This window comes from Cydia strobilella, chromosome 1 (assembly GCF_947568885.1).
Source record: "Cydia strobilella chromosome 1, ilCydStro3.1, whole genome shotgun sequence".
Classification (NCBI taxonomy): Eukaryota; Metazoa; Arthropoda; class Insecta; order Lepidoptera; family Tortricidae; genus Cydia; species Cydia strobilella.
In genome coordinates, this window is record NC_086041.1 from 16057140 (window position 1) to 16079254 (window position 22115).

Below are 22115 nucleotides of genomic sequence, written 5' to 3' on the forward strand. Positions count from 1 at the left end.
AAGTTGCTTACCAGTTAGGACGATACAGTCGAATTCACCGTTGTGCAGCAATACAGATTCGTAATAGATGCCAGCTCTGTACAATCCCGCCTTGAAAACAATATAATTCAAAAATTAGTACATGCGAAGAACATGCGCATAGGCATGTTCTTCAAAGAAAGTCCTTCAAAATCACGAGAAAATAATTTAGTTATCAGATTCGGGAGTTGGTGAACTTGGTTTGGCACTTCATATTCATATACATTCAGGCTATAGATATTTATGACGACAACCTGTGAAAACCCTTTGACTGTTCGCTTTTAAAGAAATTAACCTTAGCCTTCCAAATGGGTGAAAAAGTGCAGGTGGCTTAAACGACACCTTCTACAGTTAAACAAATGCAAACCTTTCGATCCACCGTACGTATCAGATCTGGTATTTATGACAATGACGTCATATTACCTGCGGGAAGCACAGAGTCATGGAGACGCGCTGGTTTACAGCATCGTACTGGAAGGCGGCCGATGAGGAGAGTTGCTCATCCACCGTGCCGCCCAGCGGGCTGATCCGGATTGAGAAGCCTTCCTGCAAATATAACGAACTTCAACCGTTGTCGTCTCAAACATATATACACAACGATAAATAAATATTATAGGGACATTCTTACACAAATTGACTAAGTCCCACGGTAAGCTCAATAAGGCTTGTGATACCCAACCTATATATAAATAATATACAAACACTTAAGAGGCCGTAGTCGATTTTGGAGCAAAAATTTTAAATTGATAGATTTAGTCGTTGAAATTATACACGTTTTGTTACGTAATATCTAAATAACAAGTATTGGTTACTATTAGCACGTCTTCTCATCTTGCCTTTTAATAATGAGGTCGCAAGCGTGCGTCACCGGTAATATATGAAAAGAAGGGGCAGTTTTTAAAAATTCATCAAAATTTATGGTGGTAAATTATACAAATTGATGTATAAGAGTAGTTTCAACAAATGTTGTAGATTGTTTACGTATCAAAAGTACGTTGAAATTAAGTCGATTTTCAGAGAAATTGTCACTTGTTTTGAAGTAATTTCTGGAGAAAATTGATTTCGTCTAACTTTCATTTACACTACTTCAAAGTCATAATAATAAAAATGTAGTCTGATAAATGTTAAGTACAGGATATGTGTAATACAAAATTACCATGTTTAGCCGTCCAAACTTTACGAAATTTACAAATAAGAGCGACAAAATCAGTGCTTTACGCGCGTTTACCTAAACGTCCATCAGAAAAGCAAACATTACTAATTTAGTGAGTCTGTTTTCAACAAATTGATCTGATAAAAAGTAAGATAAGAAGATGCGCTAATAGAAACCAGTACTTGTTATTTCAATTAGGTAACAAAAGGTGTACAATTTCACCGACTAAATCTATCAATTTTACATTTTTGCGACTAAAATCGACACCGGCCTCTTAAATACATAGAAAACATGTATGACTGATCCACAATCAATTAGACGAGCTCTCATAGGCCTCTGATACCTACAACTCTACTCAACTTACTCAAGTCTTCTGCTGTTGAATAACATCTTTATCCAAATAAAATTCCTAGGCGATTTTTAACGTACGATTACTTCAAAAGGAAAAATATAAGAATCTTAAGTCGGCGTGCAGGCATTTGTTAGTGTTTTCTGCGTATCTGTCTGGCCGCAGTTAAACCTGAGTTGTAGCTTGACCCTTCGTGCTCACTGTTGACTGTACTGTTACACTCACCGCCGGCTGCGGGTGCGTGGGGTTGTCGAACTGGTCGCGCGGGTGCACGTGCAGCGCGCGCGCGTGGCCGGCGCACCACACCAGCGCGGCGCCGGCGCGCGCCACACGCGACCTGCGCGCCTCGACGCGCCCCGCCGTGAACCAGCGCCGGTACGGGCTGCCGCTGATGTTGACGCCGCCTGTCGAATTAAAAATATAACAACATTTTTACAAATATAGTCCGACCAGCATTAGTCGAATTACACGCGCGCTTTGTGCGCTGGTCACCGGGTTCCCAACTAGACACCTAATGTCATCTAAGTTGTACTGATAGAAGAGAGTCTCACCGATGGTGACAGCGATGATGTAGACGCCGGCAGTCCGGACGGTGAATTTGACGCGCGCTGTGTGCGCTTGTGCTGGGTCGCCAGACCCTAACTCGATGACTGCTGTCATCTGAAAACGGTGTTATTTCTTTTAGTAAATCGGCTATCTCGCAAACATATGAAAATATTTTTTCTTGCAAATCCTTGTCAGTAAATTCCTATATATCATTCACTTGCAAATTTTGTATTGCTGACAAAATTTAACACAAATACTCATTACCTATTATGTAATATTTGTTATTGTTGTTATCCTACGGCACCCCAGAGGTGCAAAGGGCCTTCACAAGCTCGCGCCACGCCTTCCTATCTTCAGCGACCCTTCTGGCCGCGCTCCAGCTCAACCCGACCGCTCGTAGCTCACGGAGTACATGACGGAGCGTTGCCAAGAGTGTACAGGGCGCCCGACGCCACGGCTTCCGTCCGGCGGTTTCCGGCATATTCTCCGTGGGTCTTCATTCCGAATGAGGGCTATCGTTTTTTTGCTCACCAGTTGGCGCCTCTGTTGATGGTGGTCCAAAAGACTAAAGAACAGCTGTCAGTCATTGAAGTGACAAGTGACATTTGACATTTCGAACTATGGAAAAGACCACCATCTACACTAGCGCCCCTAGCGGCGAATTCATACGGGTTAGCCCTCATTGTTTTTGTCCAGAAAACGCGAAGGATCGACCTGAGGGACCAGAGGCGTATTTAAAAATTTGGCGCCCCGGGCCATTGGGTCCCTGCCGCCCCCCATGACCCATGAAGCACCCATGAAGTAAACACAAAAGCATAATTTTTTCTTAGTGCCTTTCTGCAAAGCTTGGAATCGAACCTCTAGCCAATTGTGAGCGAGGCCGACGGCCGAGCTCTGCATAAGGGTGAAGGCCTGGAGCGTCCGATTGCGGTGTGCTGCCCTGTGAGGCTGAAGGCCGAACTGTAGAAGAAAGAGCTTAAAGCACTGGTCATGTCTAAGGGAGGCTGAAGGCTACGAATATGATTAAAGTTTTCTGCGGGCCCAAGAGACCGCCGGAGAGAGAGGCCGGGCGGAGGGCGAGCTTCAGTGGAGTTGAGCTGGGACAAAAATCTATGTCCAAGTAGACGAGCTCTGCATAGTGCTAAAGTCCCGGATCGTCCAATTGCGGCGCTCTTCCGTGCAAAGCCAAAGGTCGATGTGGAAAAAAATCTATGTTGGGATTGGAACAATGACCATGTGACACGTGACATCAAAGGCCGAGCTATGCAAGGCCGAAGACAGAGCTGGAGGAGGGGAGAGTTTGGAATTGGCTTGGAGCTTGGAACTAATGTGATCTCGGCTCTCCTGCTACTCGACCTTTGGCGTTCCCTCAAATTAAAGCGAAGGCGCGACTTGCTGGAAATGCTGGAATGCTTCGGGTCTTCTGGAAGGCGCGACTTTTAAGCTTTTCAGGGCTCGCAACCTGACCTTTTAGTTCGCCATTCTTATTATGACCGAAGCGTCAGCGAAGGTCTCCGTTTTAACTCGGGCATTTTGCTTTCGTATGTCCAGGTGTTTTCCTCTACAGGTCGCAAATCTTAACCGATTCTCGTGAAATTTTGTGACCTGATTCTATGATAAAATATTTTTTTTTGTCGATCCAGTTTTAGGAAATTTTTCAAAATACGTAAATTGGCATAAAGGACTTAGGGTCTCCCCAGATAAAGATATCTGATATCTCGACGCGCATTGAGCAAAAGCCGATAGGAAAAAGCTTTATGTCCGCGCAATAGGAGCGAAAAAGCAGGCGCCGGCCGATGCGAACCGAGCCGAATGACGACTTTTTCGCTCTTATTGCGCAGACATAAAGCTTTTTGCTATCGGATTTTGCCGATTCCGCATCGACATACGTGGGGAACCCTTAAGCGCTAAAAGCTTCTATATGGCGCTTAAGACCATTGTGAGTTCACTGTGATAACGACTCAACTAACTAAATATTTTTCAATTTTACATTTTCTAAGCTAATTAATATATATAGTGTACGGTTTCCGGTTGACGTCGGCAACAGCGTCTGGACGCTGTGCGCCACAGAGGTACGGACGTCGTACACAATATAGCGGCTGCTGACGCAATGGCCGGCGCCTAGACGTCGCTCACGGCGTTTATGCCGTCAAGCATGCAGCGCTAAAAAGCATTAACTGGAGCCCGCGGCCTTAAGGCGATGTGAAGAGCGACGTCACAGGGCGACATCATGAGAACTCGACGACAATCCGACGTGGGTAAAGATGGTAGAAAGCAAAGGGGCGTAAACGCACTGTAAAAATTGTAATGTCTACTGGAAGTAGACAACGAATAAGACAAGTAGTTACTTATTAAATTATGTCTAGTACCAGTAACACCACAAAAAATAAATTGGGGCGCCACAGAGGCACCCAAAATTGAAAGCAACTGAAAGGCAGCGGCGGCCTGCGCCGCCCCCCGCAGCCTGCCGCCCCGGGCCATGGCCCCCTTGGCCCTAGGGTAAATACGCCCCTGTGAGGGACTTGTTGACGAAGACTTGCAGTTTATTCGTTAGGCCCTGAGTCACTCTCCACGTTTCGCAGCCAAAAAGCAACACTGATTTCACAATTGATTCGAAGAGGGAAAGTTTAACACGTCGCGTGAGCACATTCGACTCCCAAACAGCCTTTAACTGAGCGAAAGCAGCCTTCGCCTTCTTTATCCTGTTGTCGATGTTTTCGTCCGCTCCACCTTTGCAGGATAATAATATTTACCTACCTATGATTTATAGCTGAGAATGCTACGTTCACCTCGTATTCTTTCATTCTGGTGCCTTTCACACTGACAGTTGCGCTTCAAACACTGGACTGCGAAACACCACATGAGGTGTCTTTTGACCCTTTCCACCCAAAACAACTGTCTCTCTGTACCTTCCTGGTCCCGAGCGAGATGGTGACGGCCAGCTCATCCGTATCACAGACTGGGTAGGGTTGTCCATTGCGCTGGTAGCACTGGACTGTGAAGCACATCGTATCTCCGACAGGGTGAGGCTCCTCCCAGCCCCATTCCACCTGAATCCAAAAAATAAGATTACTAATTGTCTCGTCTTCAGACGGACCTTACGGTCAGGTGCCTACGGCAGATAATTACCTTACATATTAAATCACATTTAGAAACGGGTCTATCGCGAATTTATTTTGTAACAAAATAAATTCGCGATAGACCCGTTTCTAAATGTGATTTCATATGTGTTCAAACCGCGAAAGTTTTAAATGTTATAATTACCTTACAGCTAGGCGGGTGCAAGTACTTCCCGGTGACGTACTGCAGCAAGGAATGCTTGGCCTCAGGCGCCAGCGAAGGCTGCGTCATGGCGGCCAGCGTGACCAGCCCACACACCGACACTGATACCACCAGCATGCCGCCTAAAATGCACACGTGTATTTTAATCCAGGCACATATCAGACGTATCTGACTACAGAATTCAGAACAAAAAACAATTGGAAGTAACAAGGTGTTGATAGTCTACTTTTAAAAGGTTTTGGCATCAAGTTCATATTTTTTGTTGTTTAGGGCATAGTATCTATAAAAACTTCCTAGGTTCAACTCGCAATGCGAGGTCAAACTAGCGTGTCGTATGTACGTGCGACGTAATGAACGTATGACTTATACTTCCACGACATGACGGTAGGTACTTTAAAATTATTCAGCACGTGTTCCGTGATGATGATGATGCTCTCCTGATCGATTTCGGCCACAGCGACTGTGTGCTCTGGAGTTGGCAATTATTTATTCGCGTTATTAGCGTGTGGCTGATCCGCTATCTGGTGCGCCCTTAGGTGGCTCACGTGCCCTATCTGTGCCGTAATGCTAATTAAGCAGTTGTTACGTAATTCCAGGGACTGATTCTCTCTCACTAAACCTTCAAAATTCGAAGAACTTTTTCATCACCCGTGCACGATAGGTTATTTTAGGGACAAATAGTTATAGAGGCGATTAATGTACCTACTAAGATAAAGTTGTAATGTAGATACTAAGTACTAAGGTTCGTTGTATTGTTAGTTACCCCAGGTCCAGGCATCCTGGTGTTTACTGTTCTTAACGACCGCGCTCCAGAGGTCCGATTTGAGGGTCTGTAGCTGGTCCTTGCCGGTGGGCAGACTCTGGCGCGCCGCCGACCAGGCGCCGAAGTCCTTGGGGTCCAGCACATGGCGCGCGGTGCTGTCTTCTAGCCAGTATACGTCTTCCAGAGAAGACACGTCTAGGCTCAGCAATCTATGGAAATATATTTTTTATTAAATACATTTTGGGTTATCGTCAAATGACGAGACTGGTATATCGCTATTAGAATGTCCAATAGACTATTTAATATAGTACCTAATTAGGTAGGTACATGTTTCAAATTATCCATTTATATACAAAAATACCTGTACATAACAAGAAACCCGCTGTACATAACAAGAAACTAGATTAAGAGTGAAATACAGGGTGAAATTGTTATCTCTGACCATATACCCTGAGGGGTGGATATGTAGGTAGGTAAAGAGAATAAAGTAGACATGGAGTGCACACTCCATACATCACTTTTGTTAACATAAATATTATTATTTTCGTAGTCGACATCTAGCATCAAGTAGCGGAATTATCAGTACTGCTACTCGAAAAGACGAAAGTGTATTTCTAAACAATTTAGAACTAATATTATAAGCAGAAGAAGTTGAAAATATGGAATATTTATTTGTTGAGGTTAACATTGGTGGGACTAAGGTAGCTTTAGGAGTGGTCTATTGCCCCCCTACCATCGACTATTTTGCGGACCTCGAAACCTTGCTGGCCCCTATAAGCACCGAGTACGCCCATCAGTTAATCATGGGAGATTTTAATACGGACCTTGTCAAAGACAACCTTAGAACTCGCAAATTGTATGCAAACGTAGAGTCAGTTGACTTAGCTGTTCTCCCACTCAGGCCCACTCACCACAATGTAGATACATCAGACTCCTGGTTAGACCTTATTATTGTCTCGTCTATTGATCTTTCGGATGCGGTCGGTCAGTTTCCGGCCCCAGGTTTTTCGCATCATGACCTTATTTACTTAAGCTACCGTGTCCGGCCTCCCAAGCCACAACGCGTCACTGTCCAAATTCGCAGCTTCGCTAAGCTAGACATTGAAGCTTTAAAACGAGACGCGAGCGCGCAGGACTGGTCGACGACCTTTTTGGCAACATCCGTTGACAAGGCTGTGGACACGTTCAACTCGACTGTATTAGAATTATTCAACACACATGCTCCCATCCGTACGGTTAAGTTAAAACGCCCACCTGCTCCGTGGATTACCCAGGTTGTCAGAATGGCTATGGCGAGACGCGATCGGGCATTTAGGAGGTACAAACGAGATCGTTGCGAAGATAAATGGAACATATTTAAAACAGCCAGGAATAAATGCAATCAGACGGTGAGAGCTGCCAAACGGAAATATATCCACGACAGTATTGCATGTTCGTCACCAGCTGAAACATGGAAATTCCTAAAATCGATCGGCATTGTTAAACCTACTTGCTCAACTCCCTCCTCTTTCTCTCTTAATGATTTAAATTTACACTTCGCTAAAACTTTGCCTTTAAATTCCGCTACCTTAACCAAAAGTTTAACCTACATTAGAGCCTTGCCCTGTCTTTCTAATATAACCTTCTCACTCAATCAAGCCACTGACGATGACATTATTAAGGTGATAAAATCGATTAGATCGAATGCTGTAGGCCATGATGAGTTGAGCAGATTAATGATCGTAAGCATCTTGGAATGCGTTCTTCCAGTTCTAACATACATAATTAACTTTTCACTCACTACCGGAGTTTTTCCTTCAGCATGGCGGAAAGCCTATGTCATACCACTTCCAAAAGTTTCGAACCCCATTACACTAAAAGACTTTCGTCCTATTTCCGTTCTTCCGTTTCTGTCAAAGATTTTAGAAGCAATCGTTCATAAGCAACTTTCGTCTCATGTTTATTCCAATCAAATTCTCTCTCCTTTTCAGTCGGGTTTTCGCCCAGGGCATAGTACTTGCACTGCTCTGCTCAAAGTACTCGAAGATGTTAGACAAGGCATGGAGCTGTCTCAGTTAACGTTGTTGGTACTAGTAGATTTCTCAAATGCATTTAATGCGGTTAACCATGACCTTTTACTAGCCTGCCTAAGTCACTTAAATATGTCATCGTCGGCGGTTCAGTGGTTTTCCTCTTATCTTCAAGATCGCCGTCAATCAGTTCGTGCTGACCGAACCTTCTCTGACTGGTGTGATCTTTCTGCTGGAGTTCCACAGGGTGGCATTCTCTCGCCTCTTCTTTTTTCAATTTTTATCAATATGGTCACCCCTAACATTGGCTGCTCCTACCATCTATATGCTGACGATCTGCAGCTTTATACACAAGCAAACGTTAAGGACATGGATCATGCAGTCTCTATCATGAATAGCAATTTAAGCCATCTTTCTGCATGGTCACGTTCTTTTGGGATCGTAGTTAACCCAACCAAATGTCAAGCGATCGTACTTGGGAGCCCACGCATGCTGGCGTTGATGGATTTACATAGTGTAGCACCTATCAGGTTTGAGGATGTCGTGATACCGCTATCACCTAAAGTGAAAAATCTGGGTCTGATTATAGACAGTGGCCTTACGTGGGAACCCCAGGTGTCTGATGTATGTCGCAGAGTGACGTACACGCTGAGATCGCTTTACAGGTACAAAAACTTTTTGCCAATTAGCACAAAGATCCTTCTCGTTCAAGCTCTTGTACTTCCCACTATCGATTATGCTGATGTGTGCTACTCTAATCTAGTTCAAACTTCACTTAACAAACTGGACAGACTGCTCAACAACTGTATTAGGTTTATATTTTGTCTTCGGAAGTACGACCACGTATCAGCTTATCGTAAGCAGCTTAATTGGCTTCCTATTCGTGAGCGAAGATCTTTGAGACTGTTAGGTACACTTTACTCTCTTCTATTTGATCCCAATACACCAGAATATCTCAGATCCAAATTTAAATTTGTTACTGCTCGCCCTGGTGGTGTTCTCCGTCCCTCCCGTAGCCTTAAGCTTTCCATTCCCCCTCATCGCACTGGTTTCCTGACCAACTCCTATACTGTTCAGGCGACACGCCTGTGGAACGACCTTCCACTCAATATCAGAAAAGCTCAAAGTAAATTCACGTTCAAGCGTATGCTGCGCAAGCATTTGTCTGAAAGATGTAAGTAATGTTTCACAGTAGGTACATGTATAAGTATATATGTAGATATGTATGTAAGTGTATCATACAAAGTATATGTTTAAGTTTATGATTTAAATATAATAGGTATACTATAATTAGTATTTAATTTGTAAATAGTAGGTAGTGATATCGTTTAATTATTTTCAAATACAGTACAAAGCCTGCACCAACAAACGTCTCTTTTTGGCCCAGTGGTTGACTGGTAGAGAATGCCTTAAGGCATTAAGTCCACCATTTGTACTTATTTTATGTGCAATAAAGTATAAATAAAAAAAAAATAGAGTCCCGGTTAATCCGGTTATAATATTAGTTGAAAATCGTTGAGCGCGAAAGCGTTTCCGTTCGTCTCGACATCTATTGTCGAGTAGCAGTACTGATAATTCGCTACTTGACGCTAAATGTCGACTACGAAAATAATAGTCTTTTTTGGTAACAAATATAATATAAACAAACAAATATAATAATAATATAAGTGAGCACTCTATATCTACTTAATTCTCTTTGGTCATACTGAACAATTTTTACTATGAGGCATAGAGTAACTTATACTAGAGCGGTACTGTCATAGTAAATTTTGTAACCCCAGTAAATTCACTGCCATCTGTCGACACACTTTAAAACTAAAAATGAAGATTTATAAAAATACGATAGAATGTATTTAAATATAGATAAATGATTTTTTTTATTTGCATTAATTATTTTTATGATTTTGACCCATGTTCTTTCACTGATATGCGTTAAAATTGTTAAATAACAAACGAAACCGTCAACGCCATCTATTCGACCGTAGGCCAAAACTAGTAGCGCCCTCTGAACGAGAATCAAATTTTCTTGATTTTCGAGGCACGTTTTTTCCTTAGACTGTATCTATCTATTACGGAGTTATATCTATCTGTGCTATGAGGCCAACCCTGAAATCGCGAAAAAAAATCTGCTGTTCTATAGAAAACATTGACTGATTCACCGAAATGTACGAAACGGCAGATTTCTTTTCGCGATTTCGGGGTTGGTCCCATAGTAAAAGTTGTTAATTATGACCTACATATTCAGTTCACCACTCAAGTTTGGTCAGAAATAACAATTTCAATAACCTGTATATTTGTCAGACAGAAGTAGTTGCAATAACAACACTTCAAACTATCGGGTACTTTGAAATCGCAAATTGTGTACGTGGTTTCATTATACCTATATGCTAATTTCGTTTTAAGGCGCCATTCATTTATTACGTTAGGCAACTTAGGGGGAGACGGGGTCGACCGAGTCTTTTTAATTTTAAGTTAACAATCTTTTTACGAAAGCATTTTGTTTTATCCTTTTGTGTAAAGTACTATATTTTTTTCTTTGAAACAAATGAATCTATCTATCTACTTTCTACAGACAAATTTAATAATATAACAATATAAACAAAAATATTCGTATGCACCCTCAATAAAGTATAATTTTATTAATTTGAGTAAACTGGGTATCAATATTTGCTGTTTATTTCGTTTATGTGCTATTTTGCTGTACATAATTTAGTTGCCGACTAGTCGCCGACTAATCGCCGACTACAAATGTGGCCGAATAGTCGGCTTTCCCGACTAGTCGGCGACTAGTCGGTACATCCCTAGTAGGTACCTAAGGTACTTAGGCGCCATTCATTTATTACGTAAGACGATTTTTGCCAGACTTTGATCCCCTCCCTCCCCTATGTAAGAAAAAATAAGAATATTCCGAATTCCGACCCCCACCCCTCCCCCCCTGTTTAATATTTATTACGTAAGGGTCGGAGGGAAAAATTATTACACATCGTGTTTGTTTTTATTTCGTTTTTCAAATAAACAATATTAGGTAATTTTGTGTTGGATGATGTTGGACATTCTGAGTATAATATGTTTTGAAAAGATGTGTCCCGCCGAGTTTGTTGCCGGTCCCGTATTGGGATACCCTTCTACAATTTAGGAGGGAATTAAATCTTCTCGGGTCAGAGGTGTAGGGTTGGAGCCGGCGTAGACTTATCGCGTATATACATGAGCGCGTATCTTTACCTGAAAATATTTGTATTGTATAACTAGCCTTATGAACCGATTTTGCATGTACAACCAGCCTTAAAGTTTATAGTTTATGATAGTTCATTATTTTTGTATGTGGGTATTTTTGCACTTTGTAGCTTTTCCTCAGTCACCCGTTGACCACGAACGCTGTAAAGGGTTCGAAACGCCGGGATGTATTATAAATTCAATATACGCGATATAATCCGTTTTCATAGTTATATTTAAATTTTAGGTAATTTTGTATCTGCAAAAGTACAAAAATATATATTTTGGCAATAATTTATTTTGGCTTAAGTTTATAGTTTTTCTTTGTCGGCACTCGCACGGATGCACGCGCTTTTTCGAAGTAAGTATAATCTTTACTTGCGCATTTTTGTGATCTTACGTAATAAGAACTATCAAGACTCCCTCCCACCCCCCTGTAAGAAAAAATAAGACACGGTCGACCCCGAGGCTAGTTTAATCTAATTTGTATGCCAGTTTGTAGGCACAATGTGGAGATCCTATGTAATTACATATTGTAAATAGTTTTAAGACCTCTGTAACCCATATTGACAAATAAATGATCAATCAATCAAAACAGCAATTTATGAAGCAAAATTTTAAAAGAAAAATATTAATAAATAAATTAACAATGTCGAACTAAAAAACAATGTTTACGTATACATAACTAGGGCAAACCTAGGTATTGTCGAAGTAATGTATGTCGTCGCAGTCCGTACAATATTATATAGTTGGTTACAATTGCAAACGTTTATTATGTAAAGCACCTTGGTTTTTTTTAATTTAAATTTTTTTCAAACATCTGTAATTAAATTACTACAAGATGATTGACCTCACAAAACGCGGGACACTTAAGGAAAGTCTACTTTGCTCAAAATGCTCAAAAAGGCTTCATGCATGAAGTCTGTATTTGAACAAAATATTTTTTATTTGGATATTTGTTGCCGTATTATCATGTTACATATATTGTGCATTTCATTTATTAAATCAAATGTACAAAAATTGCGCGCGAAAAGCTTATGTGCGTCACTTTGTTTTTCAAACAAATGTTTCTCAAAGCATCCGAACTTAGACAAAGCTGCTGCAGTGACTATCCGAATGCAAACTTTGAAGAGAGAAAATGATTTATGAATTTGGCCGACTAGCCGACTAGTCGGCCGACTAATCGGCCATCCGAGCGCCGATTAGTCGGCTAGTCGGCCAAATCAATAGTCGGTACATCACTAGTACCTACCTCTTAAGTATAAGTACCTAGTATTTCATAAGGTCTGTTTAGTTGTAAGACTTGTAATAATTCAACATAGGTAATACACACATGCTATTAGTTTTATTTTCTGTAGAATAGTAGAAATTCCTCCTCATGCAACTCATACCTAATAAACTACGAACAGAGTACGAGTTTACCCCAGATTCACAATCACGGAACAATTTATGAAGTTAAACTAAACTCGTGTGTAATTTAACAACAATGGTCATTCTGCGCAAGTGGGGTTTTCAACTCCGCAATAAAGGGCAAGTGGGCCGGGTATTGTGGGCTCGGAACTCAATTGGAACGTATTTTAATGACCCCTGGCGTGATATGGCATTCATAAGACGACATGTGATACCTGAGGATGATAACGAGAAACTGTTAGATTCGAAAAAAGAGAACCTAAAACTACCGCCTTATATGTGACGTTTTCAACCAAAAGGTACCACATTGTCGCTTGTTGATAAGGTTGATTTCTAATTGAATCTATATGGAAATAGCGCCTTACTGAGAAGCGACAATAAGTACCCTTTTGGTTGAAAATGGCACATATCATTCTATGTAAGTGTGGGTACAAATTTTACCGTTCGGCAGCGAAGGGCTAAAATATATGTTTAGGTATTATGTTGTAATTATGGGATTTTTGTCGGACATAAATAATCCGTCGGTCTCTTGCCACCATCAATGTACCCGCTCTTCTTGAGCCGACTGGCATTATCAGGGATGATGGCAAGAGGCCCGATGGGGTGTCCTTGGTTCCTTGGAGCTTGGGACGATGTTGGTGTGGGATGCTACCTGCGTAGACACACTGGCACCGTCCCACCTCTAACGGACTAATGTAAAAGCGGGCGGAGCGGCGGAAAGCGCCGAAATATTAAAACGTAATAAATATATGAGCCTCGGTAGAGAGTATCATTTCGTTCCATTTGGAGTTGAAACGCTAGGTCCATGGGGTCCCAGCGCGCACAAGTTGTTTGCAGAAATCGCGAAGCGTCTGGTTGACGTAACTGGTGACCGAAGAGCTGGCGGCTTTCTCGCACAACGTATCAGCATTGCGATACAGCGAGGAAATGCCGCCAGCATCCTTGGTACAATGCCTCAAGGGCCTATTTTAGATTTAAGCTAGTTATTAATTTCGTTTACGTAGTACCACTGTATATATCATGTATGTAAATAAAATCTAGAAACATATATGAATTAAAAAAAAAATGGAATTTATCTAGCAAATTTATCTTAGCTTGATAAAATAATTGGCAGTGGGTACGTCCGAAGCTCAGCCAAAGCCTCGCAAGTCGCAAAGTCCCTCGTATATTTAATATCGGCCGGAAACGCCGCGTTTTCGCGGGCCATTTATCATCGCGGCGTCGGGCTGTCACAAAAACGCTATTTTTTGTACCTAGTAACTTCATGGTATAGGCCGAGAGATAGAGAAGAATTAATGTACCTGAGTACACTACATAATTCCGATAAATGTTATGCCGAATTTCAGAATGCCGAATTTTATTATTCTGATTTTTAAATGCTCGACCTATCAAAAATTCCGACTGTCGTAATTACGAATGATGAAAATCACGAAGATTTATATTTCCGAAAAGCCGGAAAGACGAATTTTGACAATTCCGAACCACATAATTCCGATTATAACAATTCCGATGGTGACAAACACCGAATTTAACAATTACGATTTTTGAAATCACGAATTCCGAATTGCCATTATTTCGAATTTTTTTCTTCCGAATTCCGAACGTTATTCCTATTTTAAATATCCCAAGTTTTAAATTTCCGAATAACGATATTATACGTAGTCGTTAAAGTAAGTAGAAATGCCTTTTATCATTTCCTATTTTACATAATATAATAGATGGACACTCACAAACACCATTTTTCTACACAATTATGCGCTTTAAACATTAGTAATAAGGTAGCCTTCAAATCCATATCATTTCGTCACACCCATTTTCTGTAAGCAGGTCCCTTTTGTGGCGGGTTGCAGTTCTAACCTAACCTAAACCTACTCCTCTAAAAACAATTCTTTTCAGTGGGGGTCAACGTTCTAACCTTTTTTGTTTGTTTTGTTAGGAGGTAAAAATGCATTACGCATACCACCCGGGTGCGGGGGGTCACCCGAGTGGTTATGTGGGACTCCCGTCTAGGCTAATGAGGCCCACGGTGTACCCACTAAAAACCCCCGATATGCCGCCTCGCCGCCCTATTGGAGGGGTTACAGGAACGCTTGCGCTTGTCATCCGCGACCCCACCGGCGGCAGCCGCCCACGAGCGCGGCTCCTTCGCGAATGCCCGAAGGCCCTTCACTCTAGGCGCGCCAGATGGTAAGACGCGCCTTCCTCCTCGGCTTCCATTCTGTATTGTAGCGGACCCCCCGAGCCCGCCACAAGGAAGCCACGGGCGCCAGGAATTTCCCCGGCGCCCGGCGACAGATCAGGTCTATGGTTCTGCCGCAAAACCACAACTCGGCTGCAGAGGACAGGGAGAACGGCACATCGTAACACCGACACTCCTCTTCCTCTGCAGCCCATCCAACGCCGCTGCAGCGGAACGGCCCCGCCAAGTTCGCAAGGGATAGGGAGAGTGGCGCATCGAAATACCATCACTCCTCTTCCCCTGCGATCCCACCTCGGCCGCCGAGGATAGGGAGAACGGCTTACCGCAATACCGACACTCCTCTTCCTCGACGGTCCACCTACGGCGCATCACAAGCGGGCTTAACCAGCCCACTTGGAGCGTCCTCCTCGGGCCAGCCCCCGCCTCAAACAGGCCGGCCCTGGTTGCCTCTTCGCTTCACCGTGGGTGACCAAGCCACGGTTACTAAGCTCCTCCACCACGACAAGGTGAGCAACCCGCGGGGGGAATAAGCCCCTCCACCACGACAAGGTGAGCAACCCGCGGGGGGCGCCGTTCTAACCTAACCTAACCCATGCACTTTTCTGGCGGCAGTTCGTTTTCTTAGGGTCGCAGTTCTTATCTAACGCACTGTTCTAGCAACAATTCGTTATATTGAGGATCGTAGTTCTAACCTGACCTAACCCACTATTCTGGCAACAGTTCGTTTTCTCGGGGGTTGCAGTTCTAACCTAACCTAACCCACTTCTGGCAACAGTTCGTTTACTTGGAGGTCGCAGTTCCAACCTAACGTAACCCACTTTTCTGGCAACAGTTCGTTATCTTGAGGGTCGCAGTTCTGCCGAATTTATTTATGCCGAATTTTTATGCCAAAAATATTTTATGCCAAATTTTAGAATGCCGAATCTAACGTGATGCGGCACGACAGGCACCCGTAATAATTACTAAAACGTGAGTCTTCATTTGAATATCACGAATTTCATTTTTCCGACCTTACAAAAGACCGAATTTCTGAATACCGAATTACTAAAACGAAACGTGTCTTCATTTGAATATCACGAATTTCATTTTTCCGACGTTACAAAAGACCGAATTTCTGAATTCCGAATTATTTTATTTCCGATCGGACAATGGTTTTTCGGAATTTAAGAATTCGGAAAAACATTTTTTCGGAAAAGTGTTTAATCGGAACTTTAAGTTTTCGGTCAAATGACAATCGTATTTTAAATTTTCGGAAATAGCACATTCGTGATTTTCTTCCATGGTGTTTTTAAAAATCGTAATTTTGATATTTCGGACTTATAAAAAAATCGGGACCATGAAAATCGTGCTTATAAAATTCGGAAAAACATATTTAGGAATATTTGGATGTTCCCCGTATATATAAATTGTAAATGCTCCAATATTTCTGGAAATAAACTATTTGTATTTGTATTAGGTTTCGAATTGGTGACCTTGATGACGGTGATACTGGCGCAGTCGCTACAATCAACTAAGATGCCGCTATGCATGTTCCAATCCAAATAACAATTTTAAACACTTCCTCTGTGCTGAGACAGCTTAGGGAGGGAAGGAGGAGGAGGAGGCCTTTAGATCTCGTAACATCCAGCAACGTCATGATACATTTATATTTGAAATAAAACTTTCGACGTAGTTATTTCATATTATACACAGACTGGTTCTATTTTTGTCAAAACAGGTTCCAGTAGCAGCCTGCAGTGCAGTACTGCACATAAAGACCAGAATGGAAGTCCTCGACTCCACGACAAGTATACCACCTATTACGTATTGAGGCTAATTGTAGTTGTTATGAGAGCATAATGGTATTAATTAATTGTAGTAAATAATTTTAATAACATTTAAAACTGTTTTCTGACATCGGATATTTTCTAAAGATTATCTATATCGAACCGCATCTAATCGAAGGATTAGTCTCTAATATATTTCTTATATACCGCTATAAAATCAGCAGCTAAATCCTGCTCCTTTGTATAGATCTGTATAGTTTCTACAGGGACATCTAGGGTACGACTCGCTCCAGTTGCGGAGGTTGCTCTCTTTGGCGAAATTCACGATCGGTGTTATGAGAAACACAATAGATAGCGTAGCCCCTTGTCGAGGCCTTCATGCGATTATTTGTGCCTATATAACCAGTATATTCGCGCGCGGCGTCACCCGCTGCTGGCGGAGGGCACCACGCGTACGCGGGCGCACGCGCAGGCGCCGGTCGCGCGGGCGCACGCTCTGCTCAACTCCGTGCTCGAGGCACACCCGGAGTGTGATTTGTTTGTAAGTGCAATCGGACGACTGATGATTGAGTGTAAGAGAGTGATAGAGCGAGAGATGCCTGTAAGTAGTATTATATAAGTATAATTAATATTGTTATGTAAATACTTTTGTACCCAATGTGTACTGTCTCCCAATTTGTGCCGGTGTGGCTCTAGCTGTTAAGGTACAATTGTCAACTTAAATAATAATAAACAATAAACAATAGATGGTGAATACTAAAAATCATTAGGTAGTAAAGTGTTATAGGGCTCCTAGTCTATCCTCGTCCGCTCCATTACCATTGACCCGAGGTTGTGCCTCCTTTAGCCGCTTTGAATACTGACTTCCTATAAATAAGTATGTTGGTTTTATCGTGCCCGAGATATCCATTAGCATGGGTTTTTAGCAAATGAGCCGAAAATTACGTTTGATTTAGGATAAAGCGTGTTTCCTTCGATTGCATATTGTTCTAGCGCTTTTAGCTGACCCTTTTCCCGACTCTGCCATTCTTAGTTAGTTATACTCACATACTGGTTGTAATGGCTGCATTTAATATAACTCAAATAGCGATAGGTATGTATAATAATCTTGTTATGTATACTTTAAGATTAATATAATAATATAAGAAAGAAAATAAAATGTATAATCAACCTTCCAAACGCAAATCAGACATATCCATGACACCTAAATTCAAGAGCAACATAAACGGGTCACTTCGTAAGGTTATATTTAATTGCTCTCGAATGTATATCCCATTGTAACGAAACAAAGGCGCGCCGTCAAAGCCCGGCCCCTTATACAATTACATCGGCATTCACTGCAGATATCCAAGCCTCGTCAATGCCATCCGGCGCCGATCCCATCCAAGTTCAGGTTTATCAAAGGCTTTGGCAACGACTGATACTATAGATAGGATAAGCGGTGACCCCTTTGACTTTATATATACTGGATAATTATTCCACAACATTCGACAATGTTACAACTGAAACGGCCTTAATATTGGCAAAAAAGTAGATGTTCATAAGTACACCATTATCCGCTATGACAAATATCATCATCTACATAGCATTGTCCCGGCATTTTGCCACGACTCAGTCAAGTAACTTATAAATAACAGTACTGCTACAGCTATGAAATAATCATAGAACAACATTGAATAGTCGTTACGTCATTAGGTACAAAATGCTTTTAGTCGATTGTGTGGCGACCTCAGAATAATGACTAAAGCAAAGAAGCCGGGCAAAAATAAAAGCTTGGTAAAAGATATCGTATTCACAACACGTTATTACTTTTTGTCTATGAGTGAGTGAGACAACAATCCGCAAGTTCTTTCGTTTTTTTCAGTATTGTCATAAGATAAACTGAGGGAAATGTCAAATGGTCCTATGTGGTTCTATAATATAATCCAGCCAAATAAAATATATGTTCGTTATTTCACAGGTAGGTGACAACTGTAACAACTTGACATAGTCGTATTATTTTAGTTGAAATATTTCGGGATGTTTCAGCGGTCATGTTGGTTTATTTTAATTATATTGTTGCTATTCCTGAAAGATTGTTGGAAAACGTGCTGAGTTTTTATTTGTAATGGTTTGAAGTTCCCTTTGTGATAATGTCTTGTGTGATCGAGGGCTGTAAATCGCATACAGGAAGAAAAGAAAATACGCACGAACCGATAACCTTTAATCGGTGAGTTTTGTTCAATTTTGAAGAAATTAATTTATAGGACCTGACCCTAAACATAGAAATCGATATGTTGTTTATGTAATTATTACTTGCATTCAAGTCTATATAGATTTTTGCATATATTTTCGAACTTTTCTGCTAAGTATGAAAGGTTATATTTTTGGCATAGTGATGTATCGACCTCAGATCAATAACCTATCGACATTTACAGCTTTCTTATAGTTTGGCCCAGGACTGTCTCATTTTAATTGATGAGTACAGTCAAGGGCATAAATATATATACATTCCCAAAGTCTCAAAAATATGTGTACGCTCAGACAATAAAATCGTGTTCACATATTTTTAAGCCAGTTGTCTGGATCGATATTTTTGCCTTCGACTGTACCTATAGTTTTCTTTGTTCTTACTTACTGACAGATTGTGTTTGCCAGACTATAGTTTAATACTAAAAACCGGTCAAGTGCGGGTCGGACGCGCGCACCAAGGGGACCGTACTTTTTAGTATTTGTTGTTATAGCGGCAACAGAAATACATCATCTGTGAAAATTTCAACTGTCTAGCTATCACGGTTCATGAGATACAGCCTGGTGACAGACAGACGGACAGCGAAGTATTAGTAATAGGGTCCCGTTTTTACCCTTTGGGTACGGAACCCTAATAAAAAAGACATTAATGATCATTGATGAATGTTCCTTTTATTAATATTGTTGGTCACAAAACTCAACTTTTTATTTCAGATTTCCAAAGGACGAGGAATAGGGGATATTACTGCAATGTTCTGCCACCAGAGTGCAGCACTAGCTTTTTTAGTGCACCGTAGAGTAACTTATTCATACTGTACCTTTAACAGGTTTTTGACAAGTTTTCAGGGGACCTACCGGAAAACTCGAATCCGAAATTTCGTTATCTAGCTGCCTCTTTATCGCTCGAAAACGCAAGAGTGACAGAGATGTTAGATAACGAAAGTTCGATTTTCTTGTTTCGCGATAGACCCTCAGATTGTGATAGTGGCGCCACCTACGCCGAGTTTCGCGTAATATTCCCTATTATTAAATAAAAAAAAATATATTACACGAACTTTTTTTTTTCATTTCCTATTTGGTACAGTCAGCTGCAGAGAAAAGGTACCCCACGTCCATACTAATTTACAGAACTTTGTATGCAGGGGGGTGCCTTTTCTCTGCAGCTGACTGTACATGACTAGAAACTATACTTAGTCTTTTAGCATTAGAAAAAACGGTAAACCATTTCCACGTGTCTTTTTATTGACAAGTTTTTTTATAAATGTAGCAATATTTTACTTATGAAAGCAAAAGTATGTAAATGATCGTATATTATATTTGTTGTGACTTATTTTCAAAGTGTTTTTCGATAAAACGACACGTTAAGATCGCTCGCCTTCTTTCTAATGATAAAAAAACGAGAGGTATAGTTAGACGGTTCTGAGTGGTAGACTGCAAATGAGATAAAAGCTATATTAGGTACATGCATTATTCCTCATATCAGGCGTCTCTTTGATTCCAAGGATTGCATAATTTTTATACTTTTTAATGATTTTTAGAATATGAAAATTATAAAAAGTATAAAAGTTATGCAATCCTTGTATTCCACGCATTTCATTTCATTTCATTTCAACGAGCCGCCTGCTACAGATTTCTTGAAATTGCCGCGTTTTTTCAGGTTCAACTTTCATTAGCCAGACTATTATCAATTTGCCAATTTCGTGATTATTCTTTTACACGGCACATAAACTTATGCATAATTTATCGATATAAAAAGTCGACACAGTTACATCCCTAACAAATTATCAAACTTATGACACCGTACGTAAATGAGAAATAACAAGCATATATGCATCTCTTTTCGGCATATTATCTAATTCGTAAGGAAGTAAAGTACGGGTATACATATTTGCGAAGCATTTTTGCCCTACTTCTATGCTTTAGTCATTATTCTGAGGTGGCGACGACGCGCGAAAATGGCGGCGTTCCAGAACGCTTGCCCAAGGAAAGCTTTTATCTTTACGTTTTATTAACAATACCGTTTCTCAAGTAGGTACCTATACTCGTACGGACAATATTTGTCTGTACCAAATACTTTTTAGCTTTTAGTTTTTTTTTGCTGGTAGCTGTGTAGCTAGATGTACAAGAGGGGTTATCCCCATATAGCTGTAGTCTCCAGGCGGCTGGCATAAAACGGGTTGGGGATTTTACATTTGCCTTTGAATTGCTATGCGAGTGTATATTAGTATCTTTACCAATAGAAAGCCAGTGGTAAATATCAAAAGACATTTTGACAAGTCATAGAGGTTCAGAACCCTCGACCTCTACATGTAAAGTCGCACACCCGACTCACACGGACAACGCTCTACAGAATATGTTTAACAAACGAGCACAGATATAAGTACCTATGGGTATTTATATGAATATCAAATGTATAAAGGGGCCGAAGTGCAATAGTTATTGGCATACAAAGGCGAATGGCGAGGCGTGAACCTGGCGGCGATCCAAAACGCTTGCCAGCCGAATGGAGGCTTTCACCTTTACGTTTACTAACAATATCGGATATCGTGTAGCTATAGCTATACTCGTTTTTAACTTGGCCAGATTTAGGGCGCGAACGAAAGTTTCACATGCATTGATCACAGAGATCATGTATGCTGACGAACTATGCTTTTTTTTCAGAATCCCCAGATGGCCTGCTACAGCTGATGTCTGTTTTTCACCAAGCCTACTGCAAGTTCGGCCTCAAAATTAGTGTCAAAAAGATGGAGGTGATGTCTTTGGATCATTGTACTTACGTTTCGAAACAATGCCGTAGTTAGCGCAGCCCATGCAGCTTTTGTTTCAATCGTTTGTTGAGCGTGGGCGAGTTGATCGCTCGTGATCGGGTGAACCATTGCAGTACCTACAAGAGTGCCCTCTGCACTGCGCCATTGTCACGGGTCTCAAGGTCACGTTATGCTGGCTGAACTAAGAATTGGAATCACCGCTCTCGCGTAACCAATGGGAATCTATGGCCAGCATCCGCCAGATTTAATGGACCGCCCGCCTTTTTGTCATTCTTCTCGCGTTTAAAAGTATCTGAAAATTCTGAAAGCATTTTATGCGGTGGGCGTTTTTAAAGGTTGTAGTTACCTATTTTAGGATGTATACCTATACTATATGTACTAGTCTATTGTTTTTAACGACTGGTACTAA

At 41.3% G+C, this 22115-nt stretch overlaps 1 protein-coding gene across 1 annotated transcript in view; it reads right to left on the bottom strand.

Annotated features, from left to right (window-relative positions):
- LOC134746643 (apoptosis-resistant E3 ubiquitin protein ligase 1) overlaps window positions 1–22115 on the bottom strand; it is a 140733-nt gene that overhangs the window by 20561 nt on the left and 98057 nt on the right. Inside the window, exons 3-9 of the mRNA XM_063681134.1 lie at window positions 6112–6320; window positions 5331–5470; window positions 4976–5116; window positions 2072–2180; window positions 1746–1924; window positions 442–564; window positions 12–90 (exon numbers count right to left, since the gene is read on the bottom strand). Of these exons, the coding sequence (XP_063537204.1) occupies window positions 12–90; window positions 442–564; window positions 1746–1924; window positions 2072–2180; window positions 4976–5116; window positions 5331–5470; window positions 6112–6320 (980 nt within the window). The remainder of the gene's footprint in view (window positions 1–11; window positions 91–441; window positions 565–1745; window positions 1925–2071; window positions 2181–4975; window positions 5117–5330; window positions 5471–6111; window positions 6321–22115) is intronic.